Here is a 21,881-nt window from a genome sequence, read left to right on the forward strand (position 1 = left end):
GAAAAATATTATTCATTAGAATGCTAACACATTTTATAACCGTTCTTGAGCAGCAGACCCAGTTTTGAGTTCACGAGTACCTATGCTCAACTCCGAAGCCTTATAATTTTGAACTCAATCCAGAAGACAAGGGAACTCTTAGATCAAGAAATGGGGGGAAATTGCCTACTTTTTGATGGAACTAACTCGCATTTGTGTTACATGGAGAGAATAATCATGAAAACCTTCTACGAGGAGCATGACGGCAAAGGGACTCTAGCCCATGATCCGTCTTTCAGAGGATATTTTATGTCAGCACTGCAGTCGGTGCGAGCCGGAAGCAGAATTGCTGGGATACGATCCCGGGTCACCTTATAGTTTGGCTGTGTACTATCCTCTGAGTCACCATGACTCATGCTAATATATTGATGCTTGTACTGCGTGTGAAGTGTGATGTAAAGTGTACTGCTGAATGATTGTACAAAAATTAATGTTCTTATTAAAAAAGCCGAGAACGATATTATAGTATTTTATTACATTTAGAGAGTATAAAATACTTAATACAGTAAACACAGATCAATAAATATTCTCTTGATACTTGTGGTTAAGAGCAATTTAACAAAGTAAATAAATTTAATTAGCTTTTGAACTAGATATTTACTTCACTAAAAACATTATTAAATTGTTCTTATAAAACTTCAGTTATTCAATAAACAATTTATATAATTATGTAATTATAACTGCTGTAATTCTATGTAAAATAACAAAATGGTCATTTAGTTTCTAATCAATAACTTTAAAGTTATTTACAAGTATTTTTACATTATAGACGATATGAATTTTCAATATATTACAAGTATAACAATTTGAAAGTATAATTTACAACTAAACAATACCGTGCAAAAAACATCAAGATTTTATGAAAAAAGAAACAAATATAAAAAATATTCAAATTAAAAGTTAATAAGTTAAGTAGAACTTTAAAATGACAGATTTTAAAAAGAGGAAACATACTATTATGGTGCAGATAAATTCAAAATACCAGCACCACACATTTATTTGTTTAAAGATATCTGAAAAAATGATTAAAAGATAAATTAAGGCTACATTCACATAGATGAATTTTATCGAGTTAAAAGAAAAATGTCCGTGGAATTTGGTTTAAAGCTAGCTTTGGTTTAAAGCTTAAGTTAATCAACTTCCACCATTTTCCTACCATACAGGATGAGTATCTGGTTGCCATATTTTTTATCATAATAGGCTTAAAAATTGCGCACTTTTTATTATATATTTCAAATCTACGTATAGTTTTGAGCTGTAATATTAAAAAAAATTTGCGAAAAGTTTTTTTTTTCTAAGATCATAAAAAAGGTTGTGGGAAAACGGAAATTGAAGAATATTCACATAAAAGCAAAATTTTGAAAAATAATTTTGAAAATTATGTTTTATTTTATGAAATACAAAGTTAAACCGTGTATACTAATGAAAATATGCAAAAAAATTTATTAGAAGTGAATTTCGGCATGATAAAATTCTAAACAAGGTTCGCGGCAAAGTTCTATTCTATAATCTTTGCAGAAAAAAAAATTTTTTTTTCAAAAACAAACGGTGCACTTTGAAAAGAGTTCTAAAAAATCTGCAAAACATGGTTATATATTTCGCAGAAATATGGTAATCTATTAACCCAGATCTGAATAAGCTATTAAGAATCACACAAAAGCAAAAAGGGAACGGGAAAAAAGCAAGTTGCCCAGTTAAATGGTCAAAAAGGAAGAAAAAAAAGAGCATTCCCGCGGAAATTGCTGTTTGAGCGAATTTTGCTACTTCCGCTTTCCCCGGTGAAATATTGGGATACACAGCGAAAGGGTTAAAAAAAGCTTACTTTCTGAGAGATCTGTTTAAAGTTTTTTAGTATTGCCTTTCACTTTTAAATTAAAAACTCAAAATTGCATGATTTATATTTAAATATATTTACTTATAATGTGGTGATTATGAACACGGTAAATATTTTATTCTTCTTAATTTTGCAACCAAGTGTCATTTTTTTTCTTCAAAATCACACAAAACATGTTTGGTAATTATCACCAAAAAAATAATTCTTTAATAAGAACTAAAAAAAATTTCCACCATTATGATAATGCAACCAGCTCAAAACTTTTTTAGCCCGAGCAGCTAAGAAGCCAACTTTGATCGGATAAATTGTGAATGGGGCCTAAGTGTAGTATAACATACATTACTAGAGACCTAAAAGTCAATTTACATTCGACATTTACGAGATAAAAATATTCAGCACCTTTGAAAATTGCGAGATCACTTATTTCGTAAATAAAAATATCAATGTAGCTCTCCGGTAAAATACAGAAAACTGCTAAAGTTCTAAAAAAAAACATCAATTTAATTAATTTTTTTAATACATTTTAAAAAACAAAAGACAAGCAAGAAGAAATTCATGACATAAAACATTTTTTTAATATATACATTAAATAGTGCCATTAATTTATCAATTTAATAGTTAAATACTTTTTGTAAATGCATAATAGATCCTGTATTTTTAAATTCCAATTTTTTTTGATAGAAATACTTTTAGAAACTCTCACTTTTAATAATTTTGAATATATACCATTTACATTTTGCCCAACGTACATAAATCTCTGTACACTCAACGATTTCGTTTACTACTCAAAAAATGACCGATTATTTGTGGGGGGGTTTTTTCTCACAAAAGGGTCGGTATTTGAACTGAAAGAAATTAAACTCAAACTTATTTACATAATGATAAATATTTAATAATGCATAGTGGGTTACTTAATAATAGAAAAACTTTATAAGCTTCAAAAATTTGACCAATGGTAAATGAGATAAACAAAACGAATTTCAGAAAAGAAAATGCAAAATAATTAACAAAGGAAAATGTCATAAAGGTAAAAAAAAAGAAGAAACAAAAGAAAGAAAAAAAACCCTGTATTCGAGAAAAAATGACAGTGGTCTAGATGTAAATTAGAGGTGATGCATTTCCAAGCAGTATAGAGGCGTGGAAATGTCCTTTACTAGAAAATCGCCATTTATATGAATTAAACACGATTCCAAATGCTTTATAATCTGTTTTGATATTTTTATTCTCATCTGATAAATCTTAAGAAAAAGAGCCTTGTTTTCGAGTTTCTGAAACATGTCGACTTTTTCTTACTTTAATGATTATTGATTATTTAATGATTATTGAAAAAGTTTTTGTATTCTCAAGTTGATCTTTCCACTTCAATTTCTTCAGATTGGTATTCATTTAACACATAATGAATTACCATAGAATGAACAACAATGTAAAAAATTTATGATAAAAAACAACAAAATTTCTTTATTAATTTTTACGGGAAACTGAATCATAAACACCAAAAGTATCTATAAAGGTTCTTTTTAAGCAAAACTAGTTACATACTGTAAAGATATTATTTATAAAACACTTTTTAAAAATATTTCCAACGAAAAGAAATTCGACTCCGAAAATATTTAAACTTATAATGAGGTATCATAGCATGTGCAATAACGTAAAAGATCAATAAAAGAAAACTGAAATAAAAACAAATATCTTTTATTAATTTTTACGGGGACAGAGCTCTTTACGCTTAAGTGCAGAAAAGAAATAAAATTTAAAACAAAAGACATCGCGTATCTATAGATTATGAGACTTTAGTTTCAAAGAACAAGTAAAGCGAGGAATTATGAAGTTATCAATTTTAATTTTTTTCAGCTTAATGTTTTTATTTTATTTCTTTATTTTAGATTGTCTCATGGATGAGTATCCTTTTATTTACGCTTCACACAGTAGGGTGGAAATATTTAAGAAAAAATATTCTCTTCTTCAAAGCAAAAACTGTCATAAGCATCTTGAGTTGAAATGATTTGTGATGCTGTAGCTCATGATCATATGAAACATATGACGTTTTTTCCTTCAATGAGCCCTTCTTGAACTTTCGTATTCGATGTAGAGACCTCGGCTTGAATTGAAAGCAAGGAACAAATAAAAGTTACGATTGTTCCAATAATAGCTAGATAATAAGTCCAACCTGTTTAAAATAAATAATTTCGTTACAATATTTATACAAATATAACCATATTTTAAAATAACATTGATTAGTTAAGACAATCCTAAGTAAATAATCCCAACTAACTGAAGCTGTAAGATATTACTTGATTATAAACTTTATTTTCTTCGAAAATATACAAATTGGAAATAATTGTGACGTCAAGAGCTCAAAGACAGGCATTCATTTTCAAGACTTGCCGGGCGGACTCGCAGACTTGTCGCGTCTGGCGAGTCCTTAAATGGGTGCTTGTTTTTGGGCTCTTGAAACATATCGGTTGTGATTTCCATTTTGTATATTTTTAATGAATATGAAGTAGTTATAACAAAGCTTTTAAATTTGCTTTCATAAATTCGAATTTCAAATAGATAAAAAGTAGCCTCTGTAGTCACATAATTAAAAAAATTTCTTTTAGTTGAATTTAAAAACAATTAGGTCTCTCTCATTGGGTCTAAAGTTCCATTTTTTTTAAAATCAAAGATGCATATTTTAAATTTTTATAAAAGCATAAAATAAAATTTTAGATTGCAAACATAAAAAGTTCAGAATACAACGTAAAAATTAAAAAGTCTTTATGGAATTTAGCATTTAGATTTCCTGAAATCAGCGTAAAAACTTTAATCTAATCCAAAATTTACATAACAACCCAAGCTAAAAAGAAAGCCGCCTACTAATTTTACCTTCTAATTTTAATTATTAATTTTAATTTACTATTTTACTATTAATTTCAGTTTACTTACTTTATCTACTAATTTTAATTATTTGGAGGATGGATAGAAGGATACTAAATACTATAAAATTATCTATTGCATGTGACTGACGCTCCTATTACGCAACTAAAAACATGCACACGTTTTGTAACGGTGAACTTTTGGGTCTGTAGATGTATTGCAGAGCTCAAGACATCAACAAATTTACCCTATTTCGTACGCGATTGTAAATAATCTTCTTACGCTATCCAAAGTAAGGCAAAATTGGCAAGTTTGGAGGCGAAAATAATTCACGAATGGTGAGAATGCACATGAGCTTGGTATAATCATTTAACATCATTGGTGTATGGATTTAATTACACCACTGAAAGTTTATATAAATGCTCGATTTGGTGCTAAATTAAATAAAAATGTACCTTCACACAATTTTTTGGATTGTTCAAGATCAAATTCGGAGTGATATTATTATATTTCTTGAGAAATCGTGCTAATATTGATGCATACAGAACAGAACAACGCACAATTTTACAATTTGTAGTGACAGAAGATGCGCGTAACACGGACATTTATCAACAATCGTTTTCAGTTTATGGCGAACATTCTTGAGTACAAACGGAATGAATGGTTTAACTATCAATGAATGGTGTGAAAAGTTTCGTGAAGGCCGTATATCCATATCTTATCTACCAAAGACCAGAGCAAGCAAACGTCACGATTTCCAATGAATTGGTGAATCCATTAAATACATTAAATCTCGTTAATAAATGAAATGTACAATCACGGTTTGTAGCTGAAATTGGAACTACTTAGCAATGCTGTGTTTTGGTCACATCATTCTTACCTCACATTTACATCCACCTAAAATGCTTTCATGAGGTTTGATTAATCAGTTTTATCTTATTTGTAGCATTTGTAGCCCACTTCTTTTACTTTTCTTTATAAATCTAAACGGTGGTTATAAATCTAAACGGATGTATTTGCTAACAGACGCATCCACGTTTCAATTCGGCAACTTCTTTTTTTTTTTAATTCTCGTTAAAATTAGTTTTTTTTCCTTTTCATAAGCACAAAAACATCTAAATTCAATTATCTGAATCAGATTTTTTTTTTCGTTTAAATTATTTCTAAAAATGGATTGATCATCAATTCTAGCTCATTTTAAATAAAGGCAATTAAGAATAGATCATAGCTCACAATAAATTTTGGAAAATACTATAAATTTGCTTACAGTATTCGTTAACAAACGTATCAAATTTTCGTTTAGGCAATCATTATAAAAATATCGTTGAACTTGTTTTTTTTTTCCTCAAAAGAACAAAAATAACTACATTTAAATTCAATTATCAAAATATGAATTATTTTTTCGTATAAATTATTTCTAAAATGGGATTGACCTTCACTATGGCTCATTAGTAAAGGAACAAAGAAATAGATAATACTTCACTATAAATTCTATATAAAAATTTTAAATTTTGTTACCTTATTCGTTAACAAACGTGACCACTTTTCTTTTGGGCAACATTTAAAATATTATCGTTGAACTTAGTTTTTTTCATATGCTCAAAAAACTATCTAAATTTAATTATCTTAATTTGAATTTCTTCCTTTAAATTATCTTTTAAAAAGGGAAGGATCATTAACTCTGACTCATTTTAAATAAAAGTAATAAAGACTGACTATAAATTCTGTATAAATACTATAAATTCTCTAAATGTTTTCGTTAACAAACATACCCACTTTTTATTTGGGCAATCTTCATAAAACTATCATTGAACATAGTTTTTTTTAAAAAAAAGCACCAAAACAACTATATTAAAATTCAATTATCTGAATTTGAATTCTTTTTTCATAATAAATATTTCAAGAATTGAATTGATCTTCAATATGGCTCATTTTAAACAAAGGAAAAGAAGAACAGATAGATAATAACTCACTATAAATTCTGTATAAAAACTAAAAATTCTGTTACTGTATTCGTTAACAAACGTGTTCTTTTTTCATTTAGGTTACCTTTTTAGTATTATCATTGACCTTTCTTTTGAAGAGCAAAAAACAACTATCTGAATTCTATTATTCTAATTAGAATTTTTTTTCCATTTTAATTATTTCCAAAAATGGATTGATCTTCAATCTGATTCATCTTAAATAAAAGGAGCAAGGAATAGATTATATCCCACTATATAAATAGAGTATTGAAGATCTTTCCAGTTTCAATTCAGTCTGTGCATTCGAAACAAACTTTTATTTAGTTTGAGGTTTCTATATTTTACTGCGTAAGAACTAGTTTATCAAACTATGTGCAACATAGTAATTTAGCTAGTAATGAGAAAACCAATAAAGAATGACTACAATTTTTTTTTCTTGTAAAAACGACATTCCATACCCATAGAACAATCTCCTATGTAATAAGGTCCAGTTTTGTTACTGCAAACCATTTGGATTCTTCGACTTCCCCAACCTGCTGGATAAAGCACCAAGCCAAGCATGAACAAAATGCCTAGAAGATAGAAGAAAAAATGGAAACAAGATAGAAAAAAGGGAAACAAGATAAGAAAATGGAATAAATATTTTTGAGACATTTTTTTATTCGTCTTAAGATATCGCATATATTTATTTTTATGCTTCTTGCAATGACCCCGTAGTCATGTTGCAAATTACAGATGAAATTTTCACTAAGAGAGGGCAGAATTTTTAGTTGTTGATTGATAGCTAACTATAAAACGTTTCTTATTATAAAACGATTTTACTGAGTTTAGTTGCAGCGTATAAAACAGTTAAAACTTAAAAATGTGCTTGAATGTTTTTTTTTCTTTTTAAAATTGGCAGTGAAATAGCATTTTAAAAGTCAAAAATTAATAAACTGGGGTTGAAAGAGTGAAAATATTTCTATAACTTGTTTCACTATTTAAAATTAAAAGAAGCATTTGAATCAAGAACAGGAAAGGAAAAAAATATTATACGTATGTTAAAATATTAGATATAGTTTTCAAAATACTCACTAATATTTAGTTCATTAATAACATTAATAATAGCTATTTAATAACATTAATAAATGAAAAAACATAATAGATTTAATCATTTTTGTATCAAATTGCTAAAAGTACTTTTTAAAATAATTTACTTACACTTTATAATTTATTTTCAGTTTCAAAATTCAATTGATTAACGCTAGAATAATAAATATTATAACTTTATTATAACTTTTTTTATTTTATCTGTAGTTCAGATTAAAAAAATACGTTTAAATTACTGAAGACTAGGAGAGACTAAGGATGACCAAGGATTAAAAAAGGAATAGAATAATTGTAATACAAAATTTTTTAAAAAATGATATGATTTTAAAATTTCAATATTGCATTAAAAATAAAAATAATATATACTTCATTTTTTTTACTAATTATTTCACAATTTATAGTTTAAATTATCTTACAAAAAATTAAGAAAATTGATATTTACTAAGCACTCAAAAAATTACGGCAAAAAGTAATATGGAAGAAAATTAGGCATGCATTAAAACATTATAGTTAGTTTTCAAAATTTTCATTAATTTTTATCTCATTATTTCATCAGTTATCAATGACAGATTTCAAGTGATTTTACTTGAAAAACCTATTCTTAAATATTTTTTAAAAAGTGAAAGTAAAAGATAAGTTGTATTTAGCAATATATTTTTTTCAATGTAAAAAATTCCAGATCAAATTACGATTAAAAGTACCGGCACTCAGCATGTGGGTACTCTTTACTGGAACATGTTACAGAACGAAGAATCTAATATAGTATAATTTTTACAGTAATAAATAACTTAAAATCACTGAATCACTAACGTAACGTAAAATCACAGGAAGAAAAAAAATTGAAACATTTTATATTTCTTCATGCATAAGTAAATAATTAATTATTGTATGCGCCTGTGGGCTAAAATAATAATAGATTAAAATACAACTTTCAAAACAGTTTAGTCATGATGCATTAAAAGTTTGTTTAGAAAATAATAGAATTTAATTGAACAAATGAGAAATTATGAGGCATAAATTAACAGAGAGCTAATCCTTCATTTACCAAAAGCGGCAAATTAAAATATTTTGATAATAAGCGTATTGATCCAAACTCAGAAACTTGATTATAATCTGACAAGGAATGAAGAGTTTTTAAAGAATATAATCTCTCCGTAATAAGAGATTCTTTGACTTTTAAATAACACAAAATGTTATGATAATCCGGAAACTGTTCAAAATTCTCATTAAAAATGAAAGGAGTAAAATTTACCACGTGAATTCTGATAAATAATGTAAAATGTTTTAAGGTGCATCGATAGATTTAAAATTAAAAATTCATATTCATTTTTAAAGCATTAAGCTAAATTATTCGTAATTATGATTTTTTTCATTAATTCAAATATTGCTGAAAACATTTCTAACAATGGCAAATAAAATTTTTGAGTTAAGTATTATCAATATTTTTACATAACGTGATACATGTATGATATATGTGGTTTTTAAATGCTTAATTATCTATAAATGTATGTTGCCTTAAACTATATTTTACACTGAGAAAAACATAATGGTCAAGATTTCCAGAATTGTAAAGTTTACAATTTTCCAACTCTCAGGGACCGAAAAGCTCTTTTTTCGTACAGGGCTTTAGAAATGATTTTGGTAAATATAACATAATATAATTTTTATATTACGTGATAAAATTTGGTAATTTCATCATAATACCTTAAATCATAAAAACCATTTATTTATATAAATTTACTTTTGAGCTTTGTATTATTTTACCGAATGTGTGGTAATCGGAGCAATAATTTTGAAATCTTGAACTTCCGGTAAAACGTTACCATATGAACGAAAAATTACCCATTGAATGATTTAAATATCATTTATTTCACTTTTATTAAACAGAATTGTGGTTTCATCAGTTAGGTCATTACACACAGTACAGTAATTGCACAGTATTTTTTTATCCGTGTGCAAAATTTTAAAATAATTAACAGTTAACTCCATATATATATATATATATATATATATATATATATTACCTTAATAAGCGTAGAGTCATGCTATTTCACCATAGAAAATAGATAGATCCCAAATAAGTCTGCTAACTCAAGTGTCATGTAATTTAATTTTTCAATATTTTTTCAACTTTGAAATAATTATCGAATCGCAATTTTTAACCTGCTTTAATTTGCATAGTGACATTTAACTCAGAACAACAAAACTACAAAAAATGCAAATTGAAGCTCTAAGCACTTAAAAACTAAGCATGAGAAAGTAAATTTTGCAAGTTTAATTTTTTTTATTAAATTTAGAATCTTGGTTATCTATATTTTTAACTTTATTGTAGTACTATTTCTGAAAAAGATAGGTTTTGAACTATAACTGTTAACTCATGTTTAAATTAAAAAAATTAATGAAGAAAATGGGTACTAAAAATTGAATAAACTAACCGTTTCGGTTTTGATTTCCTTAGTTATATATATGTTAACAATATGGCACTTCAATGGTAAGTGCAAGAAATACTCAGAGCTAAAAAGTCCAGAACCATTGTAGTAAGAAAGTATTAAATCATTAAAATGTTAGATTAAAGTCAAAAACAATGTAATAAAGCACAAATAATGCTGTATATTATTCACGTCGTTAATCAACGTAACACAAGTATGCCCTATCCTTCTTCTTAGATGCACATATTATTATTATTTTTTTTGCATCTTGAACCTAAATAATTAGTTTCATGAAATTAACTGGAAAGTATTCAAATCTGAAACTTCAATTGTATTTTCTGTGTTTAAAATAAATAGAACTTAAAACTAAGCATAAGACAAATATAGATTTGAAATATCCAAACTATTGCACACAAAAAATCAATCTTTTACAACATAATGAGAAAAACAGCCATGAAGAAATATTAATTCAATTAAACATTAAAAATGATGTTTAACGTAATCTTTAAAAATTCATTAGTTACATTTAAAGTTATGCATTAACATTAAAACTTCTAAATCGAATTAAAAAAAGATTAAATAATTATCATAACGTATAAAAACATTGCATTTAAGAATTTTCAAAATATTTTATTTATTCTGTAATGGCTTTAAATAAATAAACGACATGCCATTTTGCAATTTTTATTTATGTAATTTTTATTGTAACTAAAAATAAATACATATTTAATAGCAAAATTTAGGTTAATATACAATTTTAATGTTACGAATATAAGTATTTCTCTTTTGAAACCAAAAATATATTCAAAAATAATATACTTCTATAAGTATCCGGGGAACTGAATTTTTTTCCAAAATAAAACATTTCATAAAACAAAATCAGATCTTATTAAATTGTTAGAATAACGCCAGCATTAATCTGGAATTTGTTTGTACAGAAGAAATTCAATTTGAAATTCTCGTAACAAATATAAAATGTTTATTCAAATAAAATATTTACAGCTTTTAGGTTTTCCCTTTTTGTTTTGAATATTTTAATACCTTTGACATTTATTTAAAAACAATATTTTCAGGGATTTGAATGAATAATTAAACTAAAAACACGAAAGATTTATCGACTTAAAGCAGAAACGTTAAAATTAGAGCCCAAAACGTTTTAAGCCAAAATTGTCAGAAAAAGTGAAATATCTAAAACAATATTTTCAAAATTGATTTTTATTTATTTACAATAAAATGCAGTTTTTTTTATAGATAAAATAAATATTTCAATCATAAGAATTTATTTTAAGTTACATATTTATTTATTTTTAGGTTTAATGCTATAGAAATCTTTTTTCTTGATTTTGCTTTATTTTTTTAAATGAAACTTCATTTTTCTGAATTTGGAGATTTAAAGATATTTTTAGATGTTTTGAAAACGAAATATTGCTGCATAATTCCTTAATTCCTTTTACTTTATAATTTTTCACAACAACAAAAAAAGAGAAAAAAAATATTGTCAATTTCTGAAATCAGAACCTTAAAAAAATTAAAAGAAAAAAAAATCAAAATGTTTGAAAATAGAATGAAAAATTCAAAAGTGCCAACACAGTACAATAAAATTAAGGCTAAAAATAAACTATATTAATAATCGATTCATAAAATAAAATATCTCGGCATCTCTTTTGCTATATTTTCTTGTACATAACATTTTCTGAGGCTCCTAATTTAGTTTAATTTTCTTCATTTCTTCATATAATTCTCAAGATTAAAAATATGATTGCATTAAAGCAATCAATTTTTATTCATTTCATTTGTAAAAACGTTGTCTTTATTCTATGGTTGCGGAAAAATTTAAATGCACTATAAAGATACCAGGTAAAAAAACAGAAATACTTTGTTCTCATAAAAATAGCCAACATTATGAAATTAGCCAACAAATCCAGACTTAACGTCATCAATAATTCATTTCCTTAATGGTTATGGGCTTAAAAGAATGACCGATGACATTCGCTTTTGACTTATAAAACATGAAAGTGGTATTCCCTGAGTATAGTTTTTCAGCTCTGTATGCATTATAGTTTATAGCTATTCATAAAAAAATTCTTCTAAACATTGTTTTTAAATTTAATGCATGTTTTTAAAACAATAAAACTCTTAGTTTAGATATAATATTTTAGTTATAACATTAATGTGATTTAAAAATACAAGTATTATGGTGCTACATAAAAATAACTGAAAACCTAAATTTAACCAACATTTTTTAAAGAATTCATGAACCAGAGTGATGTGAATAGAGCATAATTAAATGATCAATAAGCTAACGAATCCGTCTGGAACTTGAGTAATTTGAGACTCGTAATTTGAACTTACAGTAGGTAGAATTGCTGTTTTAGTGAAACAAAAAAAGGAACTTTCACAGATTTTGTATTTTTGCTTTATTTATTAACTTATCTAATATTGAATGCTTTATAAATAAAAGTGTAACATTTTCTCTTTCGTTAAAAAATATTTTTGATAAATATCTGAAGCGTTAAAAATTGAAAAACATGTTTCAAATAAACTAAGGAACTTTTATTATATTTGCTATGCTTTCTATTTATTTATTTATTTTTTATTTATAATTTCGAAAGTGCTGTCTTAAAACGTGGGAGATTTTCGTGGTTTTCCTCTCCCTGTAACGTAAATGTGGGTTGGTTTCATCAAAAAAGTACTGCACGAAGGTTAGTTTGCCTCAATGTCTGATCCAGGAGTTCCGTTGTCTTCTGGGCTGGGTTTGAAATTACATGACTACGAAGCTAATCATTGAACGTCATGAACTCAGAATTGGGTTGGATGTTCAACGTTGGTTATAAAACAGAATAAAATTCATTTGCTTACAATCTCTCACCTAATTGTAAGGGTCATCACTATGACACAAATCTACAAATTTAATAAAATTTGCTGCTTGTAATTAATAATTTTGTTACATAATTTCTGTCATTATGTATAAGTTGGTTTCAGTGTTAACAAAATTTTAAAAAAAATTTTGTTTTAATAGCTTTTTAACTATTCTTTTTTAAAATGAAATAAATTGGTGTAATTTATTTTTTAATACTTATAGCATTACCATTATAAACTTTTTTCATTATTTTTTTCAACTAGATAAGTAAACAAACCCAATTGAAATAGTTGTTACCCAACTTTTACAAGTGATCAAACAAGATGGAATTGAAAGGACACTGGAATAATCAAACCGGCTTTGAATATTTATAATAATTTTTTTAAAGTCATTAAAAAGCGGAAAACTTTTCTTTGCCAAAGAACTATTTTTTTCCTGGAAGAATTATTATAAAAAGTAAAACCTATCATTTTCTCGATCTTCGCTTCTTCATGATTTGAACCAGACTTTTTGAATGACTAATGGTGACGTAAGAAATCGATTTCTCTTAGAGCTTTTTCCTCAGTTGCATGCGTGCTTCGGAAATTATTTTACGCTGGATTTCTTTCAAATGAGACATCTAGAAAAATATCATCGGCTTCTGGTAGAAATGGACTTAGCTGTGGAAAGCCGTGGCTTTATTTCAATATTCCAGAAATGAAAAGTTAAGCCTTTCGTTTAGTTTTATTTGTCAAAATTTCTTTCATCAAAGAGAAAGTACTGGAATAAATTATGCAAAACTAGATCGAAAAAATTTCGTAGCATAGTTAAGTGTCAAAGAGCCAAATATATTTTATATCATATCCGAATAGTTGAAATAATTTATTTGAAGTTCTAATAAAAATATTTTGAATTGAGGAATGAAAATGTTTTAATTAGTTAATTATTTATTACATTAATAATAATTAGGTAATGAATTTTACGGAACTAGAAAAATGTACAAATGAATCAATAGAGTAGTCAGTTTTTTAAAAGTCTGTTCACTCATTTGAAATAGATTTAATTAACTGTGCATTCATTTGAAATAGATTTAATTCGTGCCTTTATCAAAATTACAACGAATAGCAGGTTTTAAACTCTGCGTTTAATGGAAAAATGTTTAGATTACATATATTTCTTCAAAATAATTGAAAGAATCACAAAAAATATAACTCTTAAATGCTTAAAAAATGTCCGAATTTTTAGGATTTTTATTATGCCTTTTTTATACGAATAATTTAATGACTTCTGAAATAGTTTCATTTTAAACAAAACCTCTTTATTTTGAAAGTAAGAAAATTTCTAATGAAAACTTGAATTTGACAATTATATCCACTCTGGATTTCTTTCAAATGAGATATCTGGAAAAATGTCATCGGCTTCATTGTTAGATATGGACTAACCTAAAGAAAGTCACGGCTTTATTTTAATATTCCAGAAATGAAAAGTTAAGCCTTTCGTTTAATTTTATTTGCCAAATTTTTTTTCATCAAATGAAAAGTACTGGAATAAACTATGCAAAACTAGATCGAAAAATATTTAGTAGCATAGTTTAGTGTCAAAATGCCAAATATATATTTAGAACATGTAAGAACAGTTCAAATAATTTATTTGAAGTTTTGAAAAGTATTTTGTTGAAAAATATCTTTAATTGAGTTATGAGAAATTGTTTAATTAGTTAATCTTATATTATGTTAATAATAATAATTAATATTTAAGCAATAAATAGTACGAAACTAGAAAAATGAATAAATAAATCAATAGTGTAGTCAGTTTTTTAAAAAAGCCTGTGAAACTATACATTTATTTGAAATAGATTTTATTCATGTCTTTATTGAAATTAAAATGAAGAGCAGGTCTTAAAATCTGCATTTAATTGAAAAATGTTTAAATTATATATATTTATAATTTAACAGTGTTTAAATTATATATATATATATATATATAAATATTAATAATGGAAAGAAGAATTATTCATTATCTAAGAATAATTAAAAACAAGAAACTTGGCTAACTAAATTATGACATTTTATAATAATGATAAGGTATGACTGATATCAGGCTTTGACGTTGTTTGAGACTTGGATAATTTGTAAGTCAAATCAAGACAAATCGTAAAACGAGGCAAAATAGTGTAGTGCTGCCATCTGTCGAGTAGTGTGAGAGTTGCGCTTTTGTTGTCCGTGATCACCAATTAGAGGAACTGAAAGAGAGATGTTCTTTGATGCCGGCTGTGATTTTTTGTCTGTAGCTAGATTCTGTAACCACTATGAAAGAGGTTATTCATACCCGAATTGCGTTAGGAAGTGTTAGATAATAGCCGCATAAATTAATGGTCAACGAATTTTGTGAAAGCTCGTTACAGTTACGGGCACTAAGCATTTCTGTCAAAGATGGGAGCTGACTGTATAGATTAACGGCCATCGTTCTGAGATTAAAAAAAAATCTTATAATGCACTCATTAGAAAACGTAAATTAATAGTTGAGTGAGGACAAAAAATAAGCGCTATCAGATTCCAAGATATATCTGGCCGGAAAAAAACATCAATACCTGTTTGATTGCCTGAGAGAAAAACAAGACGACAAAAGATAATTGTAAACAAGCACCTCCAAGTTAAACAGGCAATCAAATTGGTTTCTGTCTTCTTCGTCACATGTTCCGCGTTAGTGATTCGACTAATTGCAAAGTCGTTATGTTTATCATCAATTAAATATTAATTTCCAATAATTTTTTTAAATATTTTTTAATAGGAATTCTAAAAACATATTTTATGAGTGGTGATTGCTGAACAACCTACACACCAAAAATTATTAATAATATTTTATCGTAAGAAACCACCTTGAAATTTATTTACTTATAAAATAACTTCTCACAAAAAAGTTCATTTTCCTAAAAAAAAGTTTTTAACATAAAGAAGACAACAAAAGTGGCCTCTAGCATAGCAGAAAACACTAACAGATAAGCTAACAACCATTCGATTGAGATAAGAGTTCATAAGCACTGTTCTCTAATATACATATGCATAATATCTGCTTTAATTTACAACATATATTTTTATTCAACATATAAATTTAACCCCATAAATACTACGAATGAAATTATTTTGCACATAGTATTTTCGGTAATTTGCTTATAAAATTCTATAAATTAAAGAAAATTCAATTATTTATAAAAAATATTTTCATAATTCTTATTCAATTTTTCATAAAAATTTTCCTAAAAGTAATTATATTTACAAATTTGAAGAAAATTAAAACTAAAAACTTTTCACACAAAAGAGTATAAATATAACTTTTAAACTTAAAGGAATATTGAAGATAACTTGTTTAAAATTGCATAACACTAAGAAAAGTTTAAACTTACCTGAAACAGATTGTTCTGTAAACACCATTTTTAATAAATTTTTCTAAAATCTTTTTCAAAAATTAAATCATTATAGGCTACACACGTAGGGCGGTAAATTGTTTTCTAGTCTTACCGTTTAGTTTTTTCAACCAACCAGCTGTTTTAGTTGATTTATTTTACTTGTCAATACTTTTTTTTAAAAAAAAAACTGATGCAACCTATTTTCCTCAAAATTTTACTTATTATTGCTTAAATTTTAATTTATGACCTTTAGTTTGTAGGTTTGTTGAGTTCCTCTTTAACAAGAACCTCTCAATTGATTAAAATAAGAGCTGTGATTTCAAAACACTTTAACTAACTCCTCATCGAAGTCAGAAGTAATTATAAATGATATTAATTGAATTTTAACACTAAGTTATTAAAACACGCATATTAAAATTATCTAAATAATACAGATGACAATATTTAAAAATATATTTTAAACTCTTACCAGCAATTGCTTGCAAAGTTCCAGATACAGTAAACATGGATTTTCGAAAAACACTTCGTATACAACAACATGATAAAGATGTGATAAGTGTGAATGATAGCAAGCCTAAGCCGCAAACAAATAAAACGAGTGCAGCTTTCCAAAAGTTCGGAAAATCATCAGAGGACATGCTGAAACTAGTGACAAATGGAGCACAATTGGCTGTAAAAAGTTGATCGATTTCATGAAGTTTAATACAACCATTATAGAGGCCTGAAAAAAAGCATTCATAAGTTTTTAAACTTCAAAATAATGAAAATTAAATCTTATTTTTCTTCAAATGGAATTGCATAAATGTGTGGTACATTTCACATTACATTTGTTAAAAAATTACCTGCTTAAATCCATTATTTGTAATTATTATTCGAATCATAGTTTCCAAAACTTTCAAGAATATATCACAGCTAAGGTTTCCCTACATATTATTTATATGCCCTGAAAGATTTTCAGGTATCATGTGGAATAAAATTTATCAAAGCGTGTTATGTACATAATTCCTTTTCCTTTTTAATATCAGAAACACCAGAACATTGATAAAAATAAAGAAGAATATTTATATGAGTTACATTTCAATCTTTTGCATTGTTTAGCTCATACATTGTTTTAGGTAAACAAGTGATAAAATTGCAATGATACTTCAACAAAAGTGAATTAGATATCTTAGATAAGGTCAAAGCATGATACTTTTTTAATTACTTATAATATTACAAAACCTATGCATTGAAGTTTTTTTTTCAATCAAACAAATCTAATTAAATCTATGCAAAATTAACCACTAATTATTTTTACATTATAATAGCATGAATAAATTTACTTCTACTTAGCCTTAGCATCCATGAACCCCTGCCTCATAATTGGCTGTTGTTAAAATACTTCTCTTATTATTTCTGTTTTTTTTTCTTTGAGCGTAAACGGAGAAAAAAACTCTGATAAACTATTATACTGTATGGTAACGACATTTCTGGTAGACGAAATATCATTGTTCTGGTTCTTAAAACCAAAATATAAGGTATTTAAACCATTCACTTGGTAGTTTCCTCATTTATATGGTAGCGGTTAACCGGAATTTCTGGTATTTAAAATTACAGTAAAAACAAACAACACATTTAGTAAAAACAAAATCAGAAGTAAATTTAAACGAATAAGTAATTTTTATGCCATGCTCTAAGGTATAATATAAAACTATCAAACTTTATCACACTTATCAAGTTTTGACACATATTATAAAACGTTATTTTGCGGTTAATTTTACCAAATCTTTTTAGTAAGAATAACTAAGCTATTTGGTGTTCCCATAGAGTCAGTAACAGGGGAACTTTTACCATTTTCTGGTAGTTTCACCATTCTTTTTTTCACTGTGTAAAACGAAAATTTCTGCATGTGTTCGTGTTACTACTTGTATATTCAAATGTTCCTACGTGATTCCTATTAGAACTGAAAATTTACATAAATGTAACATTCTCATAATGGTCAAACCTTTTTAAGCATGTTAACTACTAAACATGAAACATTTGTTCAATTTTAGCGAATGATTATTTTATAAAAGAATTTCAATTATGTACTCATAAATTACAATTATTCAAGAGTAAGAAATAAAAATAGTATCCATCTTAAGATCTTTGGCATTACATATTTTATTTTTTATTATACAACTACTTGCGATATCTGGAAGTATTTGAATTTCTTATAGCTTAGTATAGAATAAAATTTTGCAATACCCTTCTGTGGGAGCTTTAAAAAACAGATTTAAATTCACCTCCACACACTGTTTCAGAAAATGAAATTTTGTTCTCTCGTAAAAAGAAACTTGGCAAAAAATATAAAGAAAGAACAACTTTTGGTTATTAAATTCCAAGACAAAACTGCAAAAATGTATCAAAGTTACAAAACTAATCAAACAAACTCGCTGTTTTTAATAATATATGGTAATGCAGAATTTGAGCAGAGTTTAACAAAATAAAGTTACTTTTTCATGCGATGATATTGTTCGCTAAAGTTCTAGAAAACCGATAAATCAATTTTCAATGTCAAATAATTTAATTTAAATATCTGGTGAAGTTGCGCCTCATGACATACATCATTAAAATAAAAAATATAAAATGCAATTTATTTCCTATATTAGCGAATACTTTAAGGTACAATATTTAATACTTTTTAGATCGGAATCCCATAACATTTCACATTTTCTGCGGTGGTACCAGTAGCAGAGCATGTGTGATTTCTTCGAAGAATATCTGTTTAATCGAGAAAAAAGAAAGACGCTTCTCTGAAAAATAGTAAACTTTTTAAAGTGTATAAAATATATTTATAGAGTATTTAAAGTAGATTCAAATAATCGTCTTTAACCACATCTCTGTTTTTCAGACAATCAAACAGGATTTGATGTTTTGTTCATTAATTTTCCTTAGTAGTAGATGATAACAATTTTATAGCGTTTTTTTTTTACTTGCTTAAGCATTAATTTGTAATTTTCCATGAATCTGCAATTTGTTTTAGATTCCGAAAGTGTAGACTTTTTTGTCTTCATTTTGTAAAGGCTTTCAAAAATATATATAAAAAGTAGCCAATAAGGAACACTCTATACACGAAGAAAAAAATTCTAGTGAAATTATCATACTGTATGCTAATGACATTTCTAGTCAAATAAACCATAATTAAGGTAATAAAAATTGAAAATATACGGTATTTAAACCATTTATTTGTTTATTTTTTTGTTCATGTGGTAACGGTTTACTGAAAATTCTAGATTTCAAAAATACAGTTTTTATTATCACACAATTAAAAAAAAAGTACAAACCGGAAAAGCAAATTTAACCGATATGGTTTTTATTCCATGCTCTAAGGTATCATGATAAAACAACCAAATTATACCACATTGACCAAAACTTAACACATATTTTATAGAAAACTTTTTTATTGTTAATTTTACTTCAGTAGAAAGTACCGAGCATTTTGGTGTTCCAGAAACACAGTAAATTGTACCATTTCCAGGTAATTTTAACCATATTTTTTTCTCAGTATTGAAGTCAAATTCTGCTCTATTGTATGATTGATTAAAAATTGATTTGTAATTAAAAAATCAGAAATTATTATAATTATTATTATTTTTTATGAACTGTGTTTACTAATATAAGGATATGATGTTGAGCGTTCATTGAATTAAATACAATGATAAACTAATAATCAAAATTTCTGAAAAGTATTTTTCCAAACTCTTTTGCCTTTTTGTTTGCATAATGCACGTATTATTTTCAATAATTGTTTAAAAACGGCGGACAATAATTTCAATCTGTTTCAAAGATTTTTGTTATGATATTTTGTTATGACTATGAAATTATAATCTCCTTTATTATTTTTTTTTTAATAATTCATTTTTTCTTATTGTTGTATTATAAAACATAGTTATGCTTAGTATTTTATTTCGAGTAATGTTTAGAGATATTTAAATATAACTGTTTTAAATAATAAAAAAGGGTATTGTCCATTCCGACTTGAAAGTATGGCTTTACAACCAAATTGTATATCTTTTTATTGAAAATTTATTCCTTATAACGTGTCAGGAATTGATTTTTTGTCAGCTTTTTGCTCAAGGCATCATAAAAATACAATAAAATCAAAACATTCTCGCAAGGGAATCATTCTGTACAAAACTCTTCAACCTAAAGTTTGTAGTTCTTGAAATTATCTGATGACAGAGAGGAAATAACCTTCAAACTAAAGGACGTGTAAAAAATACGAAATGGTAAAAAGAAAGTTAAATTTTCAAAAGGGTGAAAATACGAAATTTAATTTAACCTGAAATCTTTAAGTTTAATAGCAAACAATCAAAATTTAAGAAATGTACAAATTCTGTAGTATCAGGTAGTTTTAAGAAATCAAGGGGTTCATTACATTTTCACTATTGCTAGAAAAATTAAAATTTTTTTTGCGACATTTTTTACAACGAAAATATCTTTAAATAAAACGTTGATGCAAGCTATTAAATTCCTCCAAAATTCGTAATTAGAGCAAGGAGAGACATCTTACTCTTTTTTATACATGGGGATATGTGGCTTCAAAAAAATCGTAATTCCCCAGCTGAAAACTTTTGCTAAACTGAATTACTCGGCGAAAATGAGATTTCAGCTTTGACTTAAAATAACTCAAAAATTATAAACCACATCAATAACATTTTTAATTAAATATGTTTTTTTATATTGTTTCATCAAAAAGTTTTCGAATTAAAGGAATGAGAAACGAGTTAGACGAAAATTTTCTAAACGAGTTAGACGAAAATTTTCTGAAAAAAAACAATGGTAGGTATTTGCTTCTAATAAAGAATGATAAATTTTCAGTAAAGTATTACTTACGTATAATAATATTTATCTAATTACATTGATTCAGTGATTTTACAGTAAATATTACGTTATATAAAAATTATGGTAAATCAGATTTTTTGTTCCGTAAAATGTTACGGAAAAAATGGATTTTAAGGTAAAAAGTATTGGCACCCTGAGTGCCGCCACTTTTTACCGTAATTTGATCCGGAATTTTTTACTGTGCACCAATTTTATTTCTTTTCCCAATTTTTCTTGTTTGCATTTCTTAAATAAGGCAAGAGGAGGACACTTTTAAAACTTTGTTATATGTTGTAGGAAGAAATATTTTCATCTTCATTATTAGAAGTAATGATGCTTTTTTTAATAAACATTAAAATTGCAGTTATTATTTGTCACTCCGTATTTGTCTTTTCGTTTATTTAAATCACTACTAAAATAAACTGAAACTTACTCAACTGTAGTATACTCTCAGGGCTGAAATTGACATTTATTATATATTTAAAATGGGTAAATGAAAACATTGTAATTTGGTGATATTGTAACGTTATTTCCCCGATATATTGTTTTAAAATTTGTTAGTTATCACGAAAAAAATTAT

At 26.3% G+C, this 21,881-nt stretch overlaps 1 protein-coding gene across 1 annotated transcript in view; it reads right to left on the reverse strand.

Annotated features, from left to right (window-relative positions):
* Window positions 1–492: 492 nt before the first annotated feature.
* The window catches only part of LOC107448575 (LHFPL tetraspan subfamily member 2a protein), a 75,035-nt gene continuing 53,646 nt past the window's right edge, over window positions 493–21,881 (reverse strand). The window contains exons 3-5 of the mRNA XM_016063831.4: window positions 16,926–17,177; window positions 7,152–7,265; window positions 493–4,040 (exon numbers count right to left, since the gene is read on the reverse strand). Coding sequence (XP_015919317.1) covers window positions 3,898–4,040; window positions 7,152–7,265; window positions 16,926–17,177 — 509 coding nt within the window. The 3' untranslated portion in view covers window positions 493–3,897. The remainder of the gene's footprint in view (window positions 4,041–7,151; window positions 7,266–16,925; window positions 17,178–21,881) is intronic.

The sequence above is a fragment of the Parasteatoda tepidariorum genome, chromosome 11, assembly GCF_982258835.1.
Source record: "Parasteatoda tepidariorum strain Cologne lab strain chromosome 11, Ptep-v5.0, whole genome shotgun sequence".
Taxonomy (NCBI): Eukaryota; Metazoa; Arthropoda; class Arachnida; order Araneae; family Theridiidae; genus Parasteatoda; species Parasteatoda tepidariorum.